Below are 20,495 nucleotides of genomic sequence, written 5' to 3' on the forward strand. Positions count from 1 at the left end.
TAATAGTATGAACTCTTCCAATCAAAACCTCTTCCCATTGCGGAATATATGAATCAGTCTGAAGATGTGTTTGTGGAAAGATCATTGTTAACATAGTAGCAATCATGAGTTAATTGAAGCCAAACCACCATAGAAAACCTGGAAGCACTGGACGGCTTCCAGGTTTTCTATGGTGGTCTAGCTTCAATTGACTCATGATTTCAACTATGAAAATACTGAAATCTCCACAAACTCCCCTTCTGACAAATTCTTATATTATGAAATGGGAAGAGGTTTTTATTGGAAGAGTTCATACTATTAGTGTAATGTAATCGACAATGACAAAATTGTTTTCACCTATTTAAAGAGATAACTCAACTGTAATTCGATGATTCAACTAAATTGTCACATTTTTCAATATTGCATTATTCAGGTAATGTTTATGTTCACTTTATAATTGAACTGATATTCTGTAAGAAAAAGGAGAATTCAGCGTAGAAATTTTTTTTCTACGAAGTCATTTACTTAGGCTGTACATTCGCAAACGATTTCGTCGAAAAGAAACTTTTGTTCGCTGAATTCTCTTTTTCTTATTCAATGACACTAGGAGTTATTTTAAACGAGTAAATTTCTAGTGAAGATGACCGAAAATGGCATACAGTATTGTAGTCTATTATGATATCTATGTTCATAGAATTTTTTTTCTCATCACTCTACCTGGTCCTATTTTAAGGCTAAAATTTATTGTATTTAAACACATAAATATTGGTAAAAAGGGGCACCAGTTACATATGAGCCACACAAATCTCATTTGATTTGTGTGAGGGCTGTGATACTGCACAGGTGCCCAAACTGAAGCAGGTTGTTTTTTTAGGGGGCCACACCCGCAGCCTTTGGCTTAAAGATCTAGTCCACAAGGCAGTGGAGCATCGTAAGGAGATGCAGTCCCATGGTAGCCGGTGGCCAACAGTTGGTTCATACGCCATTCGTTCCTTCAGGATACTGGAGCCAATGTGCACCATTGGTTTGGAATCAGGGTTTTCCAACTCCCCTAGGTGGACGCGCCGTGTCCACTAACCCAGTTAAAGCGCCGGACATTCGCTTTTCGTCCTCTCAATTTGGTAAACAACACCCTCGTCACGAGAAGGTAGTGAGTAGGACTTCCGTGGCAGAGGCTGTATACGCGTAGCCGTGTGAGAGCATTTCGATATGGAGGGTGGCCCCTCTCCAATCTCGGCCGTACCAGGGCATTTGGGGGCTAGGGCTAAAATAGAAAGAAAGAATTTTTATCTTTTATCAAACGCAATAAATTTCATACAATGTTATATTACTACTTAATAAACAAAATTCCTCACTTTACTTAATGTATGATATAGCTGAAATTACAAAAAATTCTTAAGAGTAGATAATTTAATCTTTTATAGATAAGCTTTAGTTTGTTCTATTACTTTTTAATGATCAGATAAATGATTAGACAATTGTTATACAATTCTTTATATCAATTAATACAAATAATTCATATAAGTAGTCTTTATTTATTGAGTAGTATTTCTATTCACATAGAATTCACATAATGATTTGAATTATTTAGACATGAAGTGTTAATTCTAGAAAAATTTTCAAATCTATCATGTTTAATTATCAATTTTGTATTTGTATTTTTTTTTTGTTCGACAAAAAAAAACATAATAGGCATTCATCTCTCAGTTGGATATTTTATTATACTGTTATGAAAAAAAGAGATATGTCATGTGTTAGAGATAATGTACTTTTCTAGTGTATTCTTATGATCTATGGTCACCTGATACATTGTTTATTCTTAAGAGAAAAAAAAGAATTTATTTCCTTGAACTTATACCCAAAATTAATTTTTTTCTATGTATTTTGTTTAATGCCAGTGTATCTTGCCATCTTTTTTTTCAAACGAAAGAAGGCGTATATATTTTACTTGTACACCCATCAATTAAGCCCTTTTTCCTGTGATACAAATATAATATACATGATATCTGTACTATTTCCTTTGTTATACTTTTTTTCAACCTTGAACTGACCTTTCCATAATGATTTAATCTTACTGATTACTTACATTATTCCTTAGCTATAGAATAAGGTCTTTGACAGTAGAAAATATATGTAAACTGACAGTTTTTTATCACAAATTTTTTTTCAAAACATAACAGGGTAAGCAGTGTTAAGGTTAGACGTATGGTACAAGATAAAGATGATAAGTCGATTGGTGAGGTATCGAACCTTCATCAACTGAGGTAGTCGGGGATGTATAATATATGTTCAACCACCGCTTATCTGGATGCATAACAATAGATAGTGTTAAAGTAAGTGGGAAAAGTGCTAATAGGGGCTGACACAAGACGTAGTGTAGTTTATGAAGTGACTGACTGTTGAACTGAGTCATGTGGGTAGATGCAGACTGGGGCCTGCATGATTATCATGACCAATGATTAATGACTTTGGGTGACCTGACTCAGAATCAGTTTCACTGGCACAAATGTGTTTCTATTTTTTTCTTTAGATTCTGAGTTTCAAAATTATCTTATACATTTTTATCCCATAAATTCATATTTTCTCAAATTATTTCCCCCATATGTAATCTTTCCTACTACTTCTGATGCTGTTACTACCTATACCAATCTGTCATGTCACTGTGCTATTTTGATATGGCAACTTGAAGCGATGACCATGTGTCAGGGTCTGCGTTCCATATAACTGATTAACTGCCAATTATCTCAAACGATTTTATTCCTGAAATTACAAGATAGTTCATCTAGGTCCATATTTTGGTACTTATTCAAAGAGTAAATTTTTTATACAGTATGATCATATCAATATTTAATCAGGAATCTTGGGGAAATCATAAAATTCATGATGCAAGTCTCAACGACCTTGGGCGAGTTACTCGGATAATTAACAAAGAAATGGGAAATGGATTTATTAACTGATCTCTTTGATCCTAATTAGTGCATATTCGTGAACTAAATTGATCAACAGACTTTTCTTACCGAAAACTCCAGCGGGTCGGTGACTGTAAATCTACATTTTGAGACATGTTAAGGTTGATTTACAATCTGATAGTTTCATCACAAGAATTTATTCTTCATTGATACCTTTTTACGAGCTTCTAGACATAAAAAGCAGTCTAAGCGTGGTCTCATTTTTCTTTTCCAACTGATCTCTTCAGTCGCAGTAAATAAAATGAAATAATATCTTTTCTCATCAATAATATGATAGTTAAATATTGAAATAATTAAGACCCAGTTTTTTACTGTTCAGTGTTGTTGCATCCTCTTGCGTCCTATTGTTTCTCGAAAACAGTATTATACGTTTTGATTTATTCACCTAAGTGTTATTATTATTAACAAGAAGCCTAAATAACTAGTAACGGAACATTTCCATCGTTGCATCCAAGTATATTTAGAGTGTTATGATGTTAGCAACTTTCATTATTCATTAAAAAACCCATCTCTCTCCCTGTATATATATATATATATATATATATATATATATATATTCAAAGTTTCGGTGAAGTTTTGTTCTCTGAGCTGGATGGTTTGGTCGTGAATCTTCCATCATTCTTCTCAACGACGTCATCAGCACAAACTTCAAGTGAAGTGTTTGAATTTCTCCACATATGACTCACAGCTTGTCCTGTAGACCTCGATCTTGATTGGTTATTATCAACCTTTAACCTATCATTGTTTACTTCTTTATTTTGATTGTATCTCCTACCATCTCAATTTATTCAGAGTTATTTTTCAGTAATTAGTTTGCTTTACATATGAGAAAATCAATCACATTTTATATGCTGTAGAGAGGAAGTATGTTAGTTTTAGTCTTGTTGAATTCTATACATCAGTTACCCCTGTAGTTTACGCTTACTGTTTATATATATTAAACTGCACACCGTCAATCGTCTTAATATCCTTGTGTTCGATATCTTTTTATTTAATGCAATAGATCCATGTTATCTGGACACATTTCTTTTCAGTTTTTCTGTTGCTCTTACTCAAGTGTATTCATATTTTGTTGTTGATTACTCATATTTACGGGTTAACTAGCTAAATTGTATATTTTACTATGAACAGCACTACATCATTAATTGTATCGCTTTTGCAACATTATCTCAATTATTATCATTATTTTCTTCTGTTATTTTGTTTTGAAGTATTTATCTATATCTCCAGTATTAGCACCATATAAGTGCTCTTTACTACCACTTTCAAATCATGCTGATTTCGTTCCAGTTGTTCGCAAGTTATGTAAGTGTTCTTAAATTAGATTTCTAATATTAGTCAATCAGTCAATCATTTAGTGAACACTGAATGTTGTTTTTTTTCTGTTTTGTTTTAAATATTGCCATTAAACGAAAAAAAATTTATCATTATAATTACGTTGTGCATAACATTCCAAGAAAAACATAAGCACTTTGATTAGTTTTATTAATATGTCAGTTTTTGTTCGATAAATATCTCCATTTATTTTTAGTAATTTCTATAGCTGGTTACTTCATACATCATAAGGATACTCTTTTGTTTTCATTCTTCGTGAATCAACTGCGTTATCTTGATAAGCATGCTCATGCTTGCTAATTAACCAGGAAACAATTATTCATAGATAACATTGCCAACAGTAGTGGGAATAAGTAACAATAATCGATGAGAAAATCAATCAATTCTCAAATCGTTTGATTTATTTTCTATACATTGTTAATCGAGATTTATGGCTCGTTAACACTTCCCGTCTTCCCACACCACATATTTTCCTTATGAATATTCATTTTGTTCTCTTGAATGGCATTTTGAAATAAGTTTTACTGCTAATTTTATGAATGTTGTTTTCTAACTTTTTGTTTATGAGAAAATAGTATCGCCAAAAATACCAGTTATCATTTGTAAATAATATACTGTTATATTACTTACTTTACGCCTGTTACCTCTCGTGGAGGAGCATAGGCCGCCCACCAGAATTCTCCATCCAACCCTGTCCTGGGCAATACTTTCCAGTTCTTTCCAGTTAACATTCATCCTTTTCATATCTGTTTCTATTTCCAGACGTAATGTGTTCTTCAGCTTTCCTTCTTTCCGCTTCCCTTCAGGATTCCAAGCCAGGGCCTGCCTCGTGATGTAGTTCGATGATTTCCTCAATGTATGTCATATCCACTTCCAACATCTTTTCCTAATTTCCTCTTCAGCTCGAAGCTGGTTTGTCCTCTCCCACAGTAGGCTGTTGCTGATGATATCTGGCCAGTGAATGTTGAGTATTTTGCGTAAACAACTGTTAATAAATACTTGTACCTTCTTGACGATGGATGTAGTAGTTCTCCACGTTTCAGCTCCGTACAGTAGGACTTTCTTGACGTTCGCATTGAAGATTCTCACTTTGAAGTTAGTTGAGAGTTGTTTTGAGTTCCATATGTTCTTCAATTGTATAAAAGTAGTTCTTGCTTTGCCAATCCTCGCCTTTACATCTGCATCAAACCCTCCTTGTTTATCAACGATGCTTTTCAGGTACGTGTATTTTTCCACCTCTCCCAGAGTTTCTACATCAAGTGTGATTGGGTTGGTGTTCTCCGTGTTGTATTTGAGAATCTAGCTTTTTCCTTTGTGTATTTTGAGGCCTATTGATGCAGAGGCTGCTGCTACATTTGCTGTCTTCATCTGCATTTGTTCGTGTGTATGAGATAGGAGGGATAGGTCATGTGCGAGGTCAAAATCGTCTAATTGCTTCTGAGATGACCATTGTATTGCGGGCTTCCCCTCAGATGTCGAGGTCTTCATAATCCAGTCAATCAGCAGAGGAAAGAGGGAAAATAAGTAGCCTTGTCTGACAGTCATTTATTCGGCTTCGCTCTCGAATTTATTATATTCTAATTGTTGCCTTCTATGTCCCTCTCAAGATCGTATTCCTCAATCAAATTAGCAGTATATTATTTATAATCAATAGTCACAACGTTGCAGACCTTGAAACGGTCCAAACTTCCTCAATCCCAACTGCACGTATCAAGTTAGCCTAACAGGTACTTTCCTTGCCGATATCAAATTCAGTGTGACGAAGTATCTTTTCCACGATATATCTACAGGTATTGATATCCATTCACTAAAACCTATACTGGAGTGATGGTTAAGCCAGCCTCCATTGGTTATGTGTCGCATTCTAATTTCTCCATTGTTTTGTAAACCTGTGTGATACGCTTCATTCAATTTTCTGTTTCACGTTTTAGTTTTTTTTTGTTTTGTTTCATTACAGCTTCAGAACTGACTAAGTATTCTGTTTCACATCGAGTCGATGAAAGTAGTGGGTCCATCGGACGACGATATGCTCGTACAGATCAAATTGCTATTCCATACGGAATTACTATCGACTTTGACACCCTGAATAAGTTACCTCCTTCAGCAACACTTCGTGAACGTGACAGCATGAAACAAATCAGAGTACCAGTAAGCTCATATTTTTTGACATTCTGTAGGAAATCATTTTCATGCTTTAATTTATGTTCGTAATTTTTCACATGTTCACTTTTCGAATAAAGTGATTTATTATGGTAAATAAAATAAAAATTAAAGTTTGTAGTAAATTTCATAATTATAACATTAATCTCCTAAAAGCTGTCAGTTGGCTACCGTATCGAAAGAATCCATCGATAAGATGTACAATACAATTTTTGTTCTCCTGAAGTTAAATTGTCCAGCTAAAGTTTCCTCTTATATTATAAGGCTCTGGTACGACCGAGAGTGGAGAGAATCAGCTCTTTCTCTCGAAATGCTCTCAAATGGCCACGCGTATACAGCCTCTCTCAGGGAAGTCCTATTCACTGCCTTCCATGGCGGGAGTGTTGTTTACGAAATTGAGAGGACGAAAAGCGAACGTCCGGCGCTTTAACCGGGTTGGTGAACACGGCGAGTCCACCTAGGGGAGTTGGAAAACCCTGATTCCAAACCAATGGTGCACATTGGCTCCAGTATCCTGAAGGAACAAATGGTGTATGAATCAATCGTTGGTCACCGGCTACCATGGGACTGCATCTCCTTACGTTGCTCCACTGCTTTCTGGATCAGACTTTTAGGTCAAAGGCTGCGGGTGTGGCCCCCTAAGAAAACCACCTGCTTCCGTTTGATCATCCGGGCAGTATCACAGCTCTCACACAAATCGAACGATTTATGGGGCTCATATCTGTTTGGTGCCTCCCTGTACCAATGCTTATGTGTTTAAATAAATAAATCAAGTGAACGAAAACTCAGGTGGAGAAACCAATTTATTTTCTAATGCAAAATCATACAGTCGCTTAGCAAAATATGGAAATCATACATTAAAGACGTCATTCGCATACCTTTGTGTTGTTCCTTATATAATTCGTTATTCCTCTAATTCTGTTGTTTTCTCGATTTCTTCCTGTCCCCTTTATTTCATTCTTCAGCTGACAGTCATTGCAATTCCGATTGCTGTTACATACTACTTATGTCTATCAGCATAAGTAGCATACACTACAATATAACTTCAGCTAATATTTATACACTTGCTTGTTAATATTCCAAGTAGATAATCATGCTTTCAATATTCTTAGTGACATTCAAATCGATATCAGAATTACGCAGCGGTATATCGATCTTTTGTGTACTGTTTAGTTTGTTATGAATTTTTCGGTAACATACTCTATTTGAATTGGTTATTAGCATTTAGTGTTTTTTTCAGCATTCTTTTTGACCAACTATAGTTGTAAACAGTAAGCTATTTGTTATCAGTAGTATTGGTATCGAAATATTTGTACTTACTTCATCATATCGATGCCCTTCTGCTGAATTACTTTTATTATAGTTGAATTGTTAAAAATCTAAGTATTTAGTTATTATATCTTTCACTATTTGACCAATGTTAATGATACATCAAGATAGATGGTATTGTCAGTGTACTCAAACTACGTGTGAATTCTTATTGTGGTGGCGTATAGAACACTCCATTCTTCTAAATACTTACAGTAGTGCCTAGTGTTTAATAATCCATTTCGTCTGAAGTCATTCGATATCCTTCTAGATAAATATCTATAAAAAGGGACACCAAAGCATACAAATTAATCTCATTTGGGGATTTCGAGTTATATTCGGCTATGTGCTTAAAGTAACGGTTGATTATTTCAACAGAAAAAAAGTTATTGATTGATTATGTCATTAAAAGCTTAGTCTTTACTATCTAAATCTACAGATTAATTTATTGTTAATAGTAGTAATGGCATGTGATGATTTGATTTTCTTAAATGATGTCTACATATAATAATCCATGTGATATCTTACTTACTTCTGCATACTAATTATTTTAAAGTCACTCATATTTGACAATTATAACAAACCCTTGTACTGAAGGCAAAACTCCAGGGTATAAATATTTCCGTATATCGCTCAAATTGGCTTTCAATAAATTTGTCAATATGAAATTAGTAGATTTCAATGTTTTTTAATCCTTGACATTTACTACTTTCGAATAGTATTGTGATACTGCAGGCGTTTTTTCTCTAATTTTTTGTCATTTCTCGTCATAAAAATTTTTTTTAACTATACTGCTTTTGTTGATAAGAATGATCTTATTTTTTGTTAAGCACAAGACCTTGATTTGCAGCCCACTTAGCAACTAAATTCATGTTAATTAACAGCTTTGAATGTCAGTGTCACTACCTGACCTCTTAAACTAAAGCACATGAAGTGTAATTTGAACCTGCAATCCAGTAGTTGGTAGTCAAGTGTTGTAGCAACTGAGCTATCAGTCTTTATATCTCATAATGTGACGTAAATTGTGTCGAGCCAGTTCTCATGCACAGCAAGCTATGTAAAGGTTATCTTGTAATTCAAGACTGTTGATTCTGTCGAAGCGTCCAACTATATGTTTGAGATACGTATGAAACTGAAGTTTTTAAAACAAAGATTTGTCTAAAGACGTTTCATTTATTCAGGAATAAACAAATTCGTCATAATTCTCAACTCGTGAAGTATCTGCGGCGATCAATACATCTGTATATCTAAAAAGAGAAGGGCTCCTTGTAATAATGAAATAAAGAGTGATCAAATCATACGATAGTGTGAATGACAGTTGATAACTGTTTGTAATGTTAACAACAGTATATCAACAAGCGAAATGGGAACTGAGAGCACACAAATGTGAAAACTGTTGAGGTTAAACAAAGATTCAAGAAATATACAAGACTGGGAATAAATGTTACAGGGGTCGAGAGAGAGTAATTATGGTAATAAATACAGTAAATGTCATAAGTGTATGTAATTGCTGTAAGCTGTTACACAACAAGTAAACGCGTTACATCGTACGCCTAAAAATTATTAGGAATACAATTGTTTACTGAATATTAACAAGTAGTATGAAGCAATACAAAAAAAACAAGTTTGATAAGAATAGGATAGGGACAGAAGGTGCAAATGAACTTGACAATATCTCTTATATTACCTTGATCATCAGTATTAAATCTTTGATTGATTTGATTGGATGTTCACGAATTTAACAACTGAGATAACATTTCTGTGGAAATTTTAATGTCACATGTTATTTCGGTACGGGGATTTTATACTCAATGCTGATATATCTTTTTTTACCAAATACTTGCTCTCTTTAGGTTTTTTCACACACAGGTACACAGGTAGATCGGGTAACTAAAATCGGCCTTAGAAGTATTAGCGTTATTTGTAAAGTGCATAGTTTATATCCTTCCACAATTTAAAGATCTTAACATAGGAATGTAATGTTCAAGTGTAAATAGCATTGATGAACTAAAAATACCTAAAAGTTGGGTATAATGTGTTTTTGGATCTTCTATCAGTCAGCGATACGATTATAAAACATGGACTTCTGCATCTTAAATGATTTTTAACTAGATTATCTCTCGAATTACATTCTATTATTTCATATACTGAAACGGGGACGTAATATCAAAAGTTACTTACTTACGCCTGTTACCCCTCGTGGAGGAGCATAGGCCGCTCACCAGCATTCTCTATCAAACTCATCCTGGGCAATCCTTTCCTGTTGTTATTCATCCTTTTCATGTCTGCTTATTCCTTCAACTTCCAGGGTAGAGTTTAAACGGTTTGAATTACTTTCTCTGGTTAGCGTTTTTTAGCGAGTTAGTTTTTCTACGGTATGGGGTCGCTAACCCCATGCCCAACCCTCCTCCTTTATCCGGGCTTGGGACCGGCAGTACCTCTAGAAGAGCTACAGGCGGAGTTGTGTGCTAGGTTCAAAGAGAATTGTTTGCTATATGCATGCAAGTCCACCCCGTTATTGTTCCTATTGTAATATCAAAAGTGGTTAACACTAATTCATATTTTTTGACTCATCACGACTCCGTGTATGTAAACGATTAAATTTCATCATACATACAAAAGGAACGTCTTCTGTAGCCTAACTAATATGTGAAACTTCATATAGAAGCGGATGAGCACGCTAAAGCACTGTCATAAAGCAAAGTATTTAAGTTGGAAATGTATTTGGAAAATGTATTTATGTTGTAAATATTTGTTCACAGATGAATTTTCAGCATTTTTGGTACCGTCAAGCCATTCAGTGTCATGTACTAATAATAGATAAATGATGTATAGTATGGCATTTTAGTTACTCGATCAGTGAGTTTAGGTCCTTGGGTCTTATGTTGTACTTGTTGAGAGACTATATATTCGTGCACATGAAACTGATTGAAGTGATATTCCGAATTTACTGAAGCCTCCAAATCTCGATTCACCACCCATCTATCTAACTAGTTCAGAGAGTTAGTGATAAGAAATTATTCAATGAGATCGTCTCTTCGGAAATTCTAGAGTACAGTCTTAGTAACTTAAAATAGAATTTTACTTTTATTTGTTATTGATCACTATTTTTCATTACTATCAGTCTCTTCAATGATATTATTTTGACTAATTTCTGACCATGTGTGCAAATATGTTTAACTCTCAAAAGAAAATACATTTCTTTACTTTCATCAATTCGTCTTCACTTCTATTTGGTTCTTTGATTTTCGTTTTATTTTCCATAGTTGGATGAACTGCCTTCTTTGATGTCCGATATCGCCAGCGGCAATAAGTCTTGGGACGATGCACGAGCAAAGTATCCAGCATTTGAACAACAAGAAACGGGTAAACGATAAATCCTGTTTCATATTTACTTGTAAATGTTTGTAATACTTTATTACTCACATAAAGTCTTTATGCTACTTGAATATACTGACTTGTTTTTTTTCACTCCTTGGCATGGTGTGCGTTCGTGTTTGGGCTTATGTTTTGAAGATGATAGAATCCCCGATTTCAGTGTGTTTTTAGTATTCTAACAACTGTTTCTAATCTGCTTTCAATTATTCGCTGCTTACTAACAAAAATTGTTGTATATTCGTTGTCAGTGATGTTATGTTGTGTACACTCTCACTACTAATTGTCGTAAAAGTTCATATTTTGTCTGCAGTAATTCATTTCTACGCATGTTTGCTAGATAATTTCCGTCAACTGATAATTCCTAATCCTATTAAAAGTAAGCAGCAAACGTGCAGTTTTTTCTCGCACTATTCACCTTCAGGGAATCAAAAAGATCTTTACATGGCAATACTTCCTAAGCTTAAGTGCACTTTTTCTAAAATGTTAACAACACCTTACCATTATGCATGACACTAACTTTTTAAGCAATATATCAACAATTTTAACAAAACAATATTATGTTTGAACAGTTACTTTATGAGTGACCTGCATTTGTTAAATCCGTCCTACTAATTTGATAATTACTACCGCCCAACTGGTGGTATATATTCAGCAGTTGAGTGTATTTTGCTTATAGCATTATGGGTGTGTTTACTAAATGTTTAGAGGGCGCAACATCATACAATAAATCAATCCCCCTATTTTGCTCACTTATTATATATAAAATAGCTTTTTCTTTCAAGAAAAATATCATTATTATAGCGTAGACTGAAAATACAAATTATGTTACCACCTTGTACATCATGATTCTTTGCTTGATCGAATATTGGAGAAACCACACCGAAATTATTGCTTGATCAGAAAATTTAGTATGCACTTTGTTAACGTATGATCACAGTCATTGAATATATTTATCCTGTGTTTATAGCACAGAAGAAACCAAGCACATTTTAGAGGAGAATATGTAGTCTAATCTGTCTTCATTGCCAACTATGACGTTTGCAAACTACTGAAGTTCTAACTGCATAACCCTAACTAGCTTCAGGAACTTATTCAATAGAACCCTCGATTTCTGTAGCCTCGTTATAACTGTCTATTTAAAGGTTATTTAAGAAATCTCTAATAGTTAGAAAAAACTAGCTCTTCAATCCATGGGTTTGTGTTGGCCTGAAGCCTCATTTACTAAAACCAAGAATAATTGTTGTAGTGAATCTAGTCACTTTCGTTACCATCTTAAGTCAATCTTATAGCTGGATGAAGATTAAGTAGTTTTCGTAAAATTGTAAATATGACCATAACATTGATTTTAGAAGAAACGTCTTGTAAATTGTTCGGCCAGTTCCATTGAAACTTATAAAGTCCTATACTTATGTAGTCGTCTTTTAGTAGATTTATTCCTTTCACTTGCTGAACATTGTATTTTTTTCAAAGGGCTATGCTTAAAGTCGGTGCGCAAGTAAAAAAAAGTTTATTGTTGTTCTCACCATACTTCACTCGAAGTACACCAAAAGTTAAGAATCCAGACTAATTTTATGTTAATAAGCCCACTTTATGCAGAAAGATAGAAACCTAGTGTTAACCTTGATAAATTCGGGATGTAATCTTCTGAAGCTTTAAACTGATAACTGTCTCACTGTTGACTGATACTTCAAGAAAGGCAAACAGGGGAAATCCATTCGCACTTCAAACTCCGAAGACGCATTCATTAGATTTCAACCCTTTATTATATCGTGAAACGTGTTTGTCATCCTCGCTAGTTACTTCTTCTAACGCCAGATAAATGGTTGATTTCGCTGAAGGTTTGTTGGTATTATCTGACTAAATTATTTTCAGATATCACTTTTCGATCGGTGAAGTCTAAACACAGTCCTATAACACTTTATAGAGCATTGTCATCCGACTTGACATTTCGTTTTTTTCACCTATTAACACTGTACACTGTTAACATATTTTTCTGTTGCACATTCACTGAATTACGTGCGTATGGTCTCTTTCTTGACGTTTACCCTAATGTAACCAAAATACCTAGACGAAATACATATCTGTCTGAACGATGTTTGTAGCTCTATGAACAGCTTGTGGTCAATGCATCAAATTTTAGTTTATACTTTGAAAAATGGTCGAACGCACTGACCACTTCACCTGTCCTCAAATTCCCAGCAAACTGGATAATTTGGTGTATGACAAGACCGCATATATCAAGAAAGCTTAATTACCGTTTATTTTGACTTCTTACTGACAATAAACCTGTCAACCCTGTTGTAAATCTTGACGTGGTTGATAAGCTTCAAAGATCTTCACACTTTCAAACAGTGAATTAGACAGGCAAAAGGTCGAATTAGCAAACACAAGTAATTTTATGATTCTGATCCATATTCCATGTGATGTCATAAGTAAAATACCATATCATAACTTATAGATCTTGGTAAAGAAATAACTGAGGAAGTTAGCAAGAAGTATAACCATAATTGGTCAGTCAAAAGGGAGTTTGTAATTATGGTTAGATATGACAGTTGTTTCACAAACATATGTGAGAGGTTTTGTCAATGGGATATAGATTAGATTAAAACATGTTTCGTGCAGAATTGTGATAAGGCACTCTGATTGGCCATTTTCTCACCACTCAGTGATAGCAGAAACCTGGAGAATATTCTACATTCTTCTTGTACAGAGATTATAAATATGCTACATTTTTATTGTGATTCCTACTTCCATCCAACCTTTTTATTTGCAATATAATTACGTCCGTGTTCTGATTTGGGGAGTTGTCGAGTGAAGTAGTGTCCAAGAATACCAAGTAATAAGAGAAATTATAATAGGTTTAGAAACTGATTCATCGAATAATAACTAGGTTTTATGTTTTCTGTTTTTTCATCTCTCAAAGTATATTCACTAACTTGAGGTGATATTTAACTGTGTAGGATAATCGAATATTGTTGAAGTTAGGCAGTTTGTTCCGTATGAAGACTTAAGTCAGTTTTTGCAACTGAAGTTTATCTTCAATATTTAGACCACTTCCTACTTTATGATATCTTTTTAAATGAAGTTGAACCAGTTTAGGAAAACTGTCAAGTTTATAAACTATCGATATGCTATATGGACTATCAGGGTAGGAATTTTAACGTTATTACGTAGCAGTAGTTGGAAATCCTAACTTGAAATAAATCTCAATGTGATAGATAGGCTTAAGCCTTCCTTCTAATATAGCTTTAGCTGTTTTATCAATATCTTCTTACATTTTTTTCGTGATTTATCTTTATCAGTCGTGTTATTGTAACATATGTCAGCCTAGAAGTATATCCTTTTGTGTGATTCCAAGCTTCTGTCTAAATTTTTAAACCTTTTCGTTTGCTACTGAATCATATTTTAGTTCTTGCTATATTTAACACTGTTGAATATTATGAAGCTTTCAGTGTACTGTGTATGTCGACTGAAGAAATAACTTTTAGCTTTCGTTTACTGCATCGATTTCGAAATTCTCATACCATATCGACTTTCTGGTTCGTCAATACCCAATTCCTTTGTGATTGTGCAGTTACAGTTTTATTGTTATCTCGATATGGTTGGGCGTTAATATTTATCTCTAGTAATTTTCACCTAGCGTATTTTCGTATTTCTTTTAACCAGTCTTTTAATAAACTCTTGGTCGCCCCATTTTCTGATCTCTCCCATTCAGTTAGTTTACTATAGATAGTACTATTAAATTCACCAAAATAGCTTGTTCTAGTTTCTAATCATTATTCACGTTGTCCTAAAATGAATTGATTATCATATTCTCTTCATTCATTTGGCTTGTGAGGTTAGTTTAAATTGATCCTAGTCACTTATACTAGGATTCCTGAAGAATCATCACGTTAGTGGTAGCTTGATTGTTAAAGCATTCGATCCTCGATCAGAAAGGCATATTTGAAGTCTTTCCTGCCAACTTTGGTTTAGTCAGTTGACCTGTCTCACTAACCTTCCCTGATTCAAAGCCGAATGTATAGAATTTCACTTGACAAATGAATTACACCAATTAATCAACTTGACTGTAGACCTATCTTCAACAGATTTTCACCACTTCTTTTGCACTAGTCGATGATAATAACATGAACAAAAAAACCGTCTGATGTTTTCCTACCAATTAAGCTTTTAAAATGAGTAAGTGTAAGCTATTTCACGTCTGGAAAGCGCAATTTTTAGAGGTGAGAGGTGCATGCAGGTCATTGGTATTTGTTCATATGCGTGCATGCATCATCGCTTATGTATAGCGGAAGTGTCCAATTGGCAATGTTTAGAAATTTGAGAACTTGTCGGCAAGTTTTATTCAGTCGATTAGGTCGTAAAGATGAATCACTTACCCTATGTAAGTCATACTGATTACTCCATATATACACACATTCGATACTTGATTGAGTCTATTTCGGGAAAAGATACGGACTTACGAAGTCTCTAAATGTATGTCTAAGTCTTAATGAAGCTTCTTAAGTAAGGTTGGAGGCTTATGAAATCCCTGGTTAGAAATAAATAGTGCATGGCTCAGAATAGATTACAGAGACACAAATGTTTTGATGCCCTATCTTGAGCCTCTTGACATTTGTTTATTTTACGTTTGCGGGTTTTCTAAGTGTTAATATGATTTCATTTTTGTTGATTTTTTGTGTCTGCAAAACCCAGTAACTAGAACTAATAAACTTGTGTGCACGACTCCACTTTTTGTCCTGCACTTAACTCGGACCAATCCATTGTTTCAAAAGCAACGAAGATTTCACCTTTCTTTTGATAGTAGACTTTTAAAGTTTGGCATTTTTCGGATTACTGTTGTTTCTATGTGTAGGCTGTACACTTATTCTGTTTTCTTGCGAAGCTTATGTATTTTTTACTTGGCTTCCAAATTCGTTACCTGATCGCTCGAAAGCTTTATAGACAGGTCCACATGTAGCATTTTAAACTATGCATTCGTAAATTGGTTGATTACTAAAAGTTTATATCCTCGACTATCGTTAGTGCGAACCCGACAAATCTTCAGGATGAAACTATGTAGTATTGAAGTAAAGCCGGAAGTGATTCCAGAAGAAACCGTTTTCTAGGCTTTAACAAAACAGCGGAATAATTAGGCAGAGGCTTTCCCTATTTACTTAATTTTCTACTAGGAATGCTATCCGTTTCCATGAACCAAAGTGTACTCTTATGTTGAGAAACTCAATCGTGAAGTTCCATCTATTCTCTTAGTATTAGTAAGGATTCTGATTGTTTTCATTATGAGGTGATTTATTGTGTTTCGTCAGCAGCGGTCATTTTAGTGGATGTTCAAAACGTATGTACACTTTTAATAAATGTAAAACACAGATCAGAAATGCTACTCACATAAAAACAACTTTCTTTACTGCGGTTGCTGTTTTTAAGCCTTCATGAATGACTGTAAGTACACAACTGAATGGTCACATTTAGCTTGAGTGAAATATGGAAATCACTGAAAGCTGGATAAAACTTGATAGATTGCTATCCGTAAGTGCTAACTTGATAATGTTACTAGTTTCGCTCGAAATTACTACCCAAAAACTCTAGAGACTTTGAGAAATAGGGCTCCAGTCTGTTACCTATATCATTTTGGATTACTTTAGTAATAATCCCTTGGTCGATTCTAATAATAAGTCGAATTTCGATGTTATTTATTCTTATCACTGATCACCATTATCTCATGTGTCATTCACATTTGAAGTGGCTTCGTTCATCAGACAAGTAGATTTTTCACCATACGAATAGCTTACAAAACTCTCAGTGTGAGTTCTAGTCAAAACAACAACCAGGCTAAAGTTTTCTAAGACACTAACCACGATCTCTAATTTAATTCCCTTCCTCTGAATGAGCAACAATTGGCACCAATTTGTAACGTTGAGAATATATTTGTTTTCTGTCAAGGCGAACAATTTAATATACTTCTATATTATGCCAATATTGAAAATCATTTCAGGAACATGTAAAATTTATGTAATTAAGTTGATCGAAGAGGCCAAAATGTGTTCACATCCAGGCTTATTTGTATTATAGGAAGCAGTATACTATATATGTTATTTGAAGACTAATGATACCTATCGACTGGTTCAGAACAAAACAGTATATAGCTAGCTTCCAGCTACAATCACAATTAATAAACATCGACTGGACCTAGCCAAAACTTTGTGAAGTAAGTTTATGTATTTATTTTCCTAATGTCCTACTGGTCCTGGTACTTGTATCTGTTTTTGTTTTAACTTTTATTTCAGCTCAAAAGAATGAAACAGCACAATCTTCATCAAATGAACATTCATTAGATTCGATAACCAAACATATCGGCTTAGGTGAGATAAGCAACTCAGTAAAAGAGCAAAAAAACAATATCACTAAAACACACCAATACACTACTCCTGTGCACGGAGAACAAACTGATGAATCTAAAGAAACTCATGCTAGTCGATTTGGGAAGAAAGCTCTCAATTGGACAGATTGTGGTAAAACTATTCGGAAACGTTATAAAGAGCAAGAGGAACGAGAAAAATCGCTCACTGGGCAAGACATCTTGACACATACTAGCGTATCAAATAATCTCTCGCGAAACACAGAAACTGGAGGTATAATCTCGGGTTATGACGCTGATCATGAAGATAATACTTATGGCTTCAATAAATTATCTCGTATTCATCCCCAAGATTCTAGCGCTCAGCTCTCTGATCTTCCTCAGACGGCGAATTGTCCGAAGCCTCTTAGTAATGTGCCATCTGTTAAAAAATCATTTGACAGTGATAAAAGTCATACAGAACATGACTTCTCTTCGGAATACCCACCACTTTCATCAAATAGTAAGTCGAGAGAGAAACTCCCATACCATGGCGTTTTTGTTGGAGACGGTTGGCCCAACGGCAAAAAGGTAGATCCAGAGCCGAAAACTAATAATTCTAACTTCTATGTCTCAAAACATAATCATGCAGCAGATAAATCTCAGCTGTCTTCAAATTTAGCGTTTCATAATACTCAAAGGTATAAAAGTGAAAGTACATCCAACAAAAATAGCTCGGAATGGGTTTCTACTTTGGCCAAGTTAGATCAACCACAGTTTGAAGCTGAAATGAGTCAGTTTTTTGATGGACATTCAACAACAGTAAGAACAGAACACATGACAACTAGTAAGTGCACTTCGAAAAGCAGTCAACAACCTGTTGTCTCTCAGTCTAATGAATTATCTTACCATGGACTTTTTGTGGGTGAAGGATGGCCTAGTCTCAAGCCCAATAAGAAAGGAGAGATAATACATAGTTCTGGAAAATCCGAAACTAGAAATATTGAGTTGGAAAAAATATGGCAAAGTGAGAAGGACAAACCTAATAAAGAGATAGCAGGAAAAACAAATGAATGTGATTGGAGTTCAGTTTTCTCTCAGATTGCAGAGAGCCATTTAGATTCAGAACAAAATCAGCTTAATCAGATCGATCTGACTGACTTTAATGCTTTTGGTACTCCTAAAAAAATCTCAGATACTCAATTGCCTCCAGTTCTCCAGGATTTTGAGCCTGATCTGCATGCTGAACTGTCACAAAATGACCAAGAAAAAATTAAAACCATTGGAACATTAGAACAACGTACTAATTCAGGATCAGGGACATTAATCAAGCCATCTAACAAGACGGAAGATCGATATAATACTAACTTAATAGTAGAACCCGTTTCTAAGGAGAAGATCCTAAACAAAAGTATCATACAAAGTGATGTTGGGAATGATTCGGAGTTATTTGTCAGCAGTTCACCTACAATTTTAAACCATATGAAATCAGATACAAAACAAACTAAATCAGAAGTAAAAGCCATTGATTTATGTGTGCACAAAGCTGGCGAATCAAACGAGCCTGTCATAAATGAAGTCAGTCAAAATAAACCGACCCCAGAATCTCAGTCATCAGCAAGTCTAGTAAACCCCGAAGTCCTCTATGATAAAAATGAATCTCCCATTGTTAGTAATAACCCTAAACAAACAGACATCACTTCCTCTAAAGATAAAGCAAAAAAGCATAGGAACCGACATAAGAAAAAGAAGAAAACTGCTTAACCTCATACATACCATTCTATAGTCTCAATCAACTTTAATTTCATTCTATTTATTTACAGTGTGATTTTAACTTTGAAAATGTATTACTTGCCTCTTCTTATCGCTTAAAATAATGTGAATGATTTATCAATCCACAAGCAACATATATGCAAGTGTGTAGTGATATATCTTATTACTATAAGCTTTTGCTTATCACAAAACTGTATAAAATTGATAGAGAAATCAATCTCTTCTACTTTCCTACTTTTGCATTGACTAGCCATCTTGAACCCTAGGGATTTCTTGGTACTTTGGATAAATCAACATATCCACCAGGCATCTGGGTGCTTGAGGGCCGATGACACTACCCGGTGGGGCAGACCGAAGTAGGCGGAATAAGGTTCGAACCAAGGACTTAGTGGTTAGGAGCCGAACATCTTAACCATTAAGCCTCCGCTCTATATTTGTCGCAGTTGACATGTTATGTCTGAAAAAGCTCATGGTAGTAATTTAAGGCTTTAATAATTATACCAAATTCGTTTGAAAACTATAGTAATACAAACCTTGAAAGCAGTGGACACAGGAACTACAAAATCTACTACTGAAAGTCCCAGTCAACGACTTTGTAGTAGCTGCGCAGTCCTTAATAGAACGCGTTCACCTTGTGCTCCGTCCATCCAGAAACACTATCTCTGGAACAAGTGGACAATTAGCGCGCGCATATATAAGAACTCATGGAATTCGATGATGTGTAATCTCAAAAAGATAACAGTACCGAAATGACTCGAAACTAGAATGTGCTATACCAAGTTTGAGAAGTAATTTATGGGTTTTCTGATATTCACACAAAACATTGTTATAAACTTTCCGAATAACCAAACTATGATGTACACTGCTTGCGTACATCGATAACTATGGATACGTTCAAGCAGTAGTCGTGCCACATATCATGAGAAGAGTAGTGAGTTGTGACATACTCTGTTGATATGTTAAAGGTCAAAGAATAATAGGTGATATGTATTTCTGGTTTTCCATAAAATTTGCAGACTCAGAAGCGACGATTATGTGTGTCTGTAATTCAGTGAACTACTACATAAGCTAATAAATAATTTTACTTGTGTTCAAGGTAATCTTCGTTGTTGTCAAGTTTGGTAGATTCAAACCATTTCACAAACTTTTCTAAGAGGAAGTCAAGGCCTTAATCTTACCATGTCTTTCCAACTACCGTAGAATAAATGCTACCAAGTTGTTAAATGTATGAATTTTTAAGCGTACTCATAAGACGATGA

The 20,495-nt window shown here is 34.6% G+C and overlaps 1 protein-coding gene across 1 annotated transcript in view; it reads left to right on the forward strand.

The window, feature by feature from the left end:
- Smp_040800 (putative glycyl-tRNA synthetase) overlaps window positions 1-19,461 on the forward strand; it is a gene marked incomplete at its 5' end in the record, with an annotated part of 31,765 nt that extends 12,304 nt beyond the window's left edge. The window contains 4 exons of the mRNA XM_018799592.1: window positions 4,160-4,253; window positions 6,241-6,431; window positions 11,018-11,117; window positions 17,414-19,461. Of these exons, the coding sequence (XP_018651366.1) occupies window positions 4,160-4,253; window positions 6,241-6,431; window positions 11,018-11,117; window positions 17,414-19,227 (2,199 nt within the window). The 3' untranslated portion in view covers window positions 19,228-19,461. The remainder of the gene's footprint in view (window positions 1-4,159; window positions 4,254-6,240; window positions 6,432-11,017; window positions 11,118-17,413) is intronic.
- Window positions 19,462-20,495: the final 1,034 nt, after the last annotated feature.

Source organism: Schistosoma mansoni, chromosome 3 (genome assembly GCF_000237925.1).
Source record: "Schistosoma mansoni strain Puerto Rico chromosome 3, complete genome".
Lineage (NCBI taxonomy): Eukaryota > Metazoa > Platyhelminthes > Trematoda > Strigeidida > Schistosomatidae > Schistosoma > Schistosoma mansoni.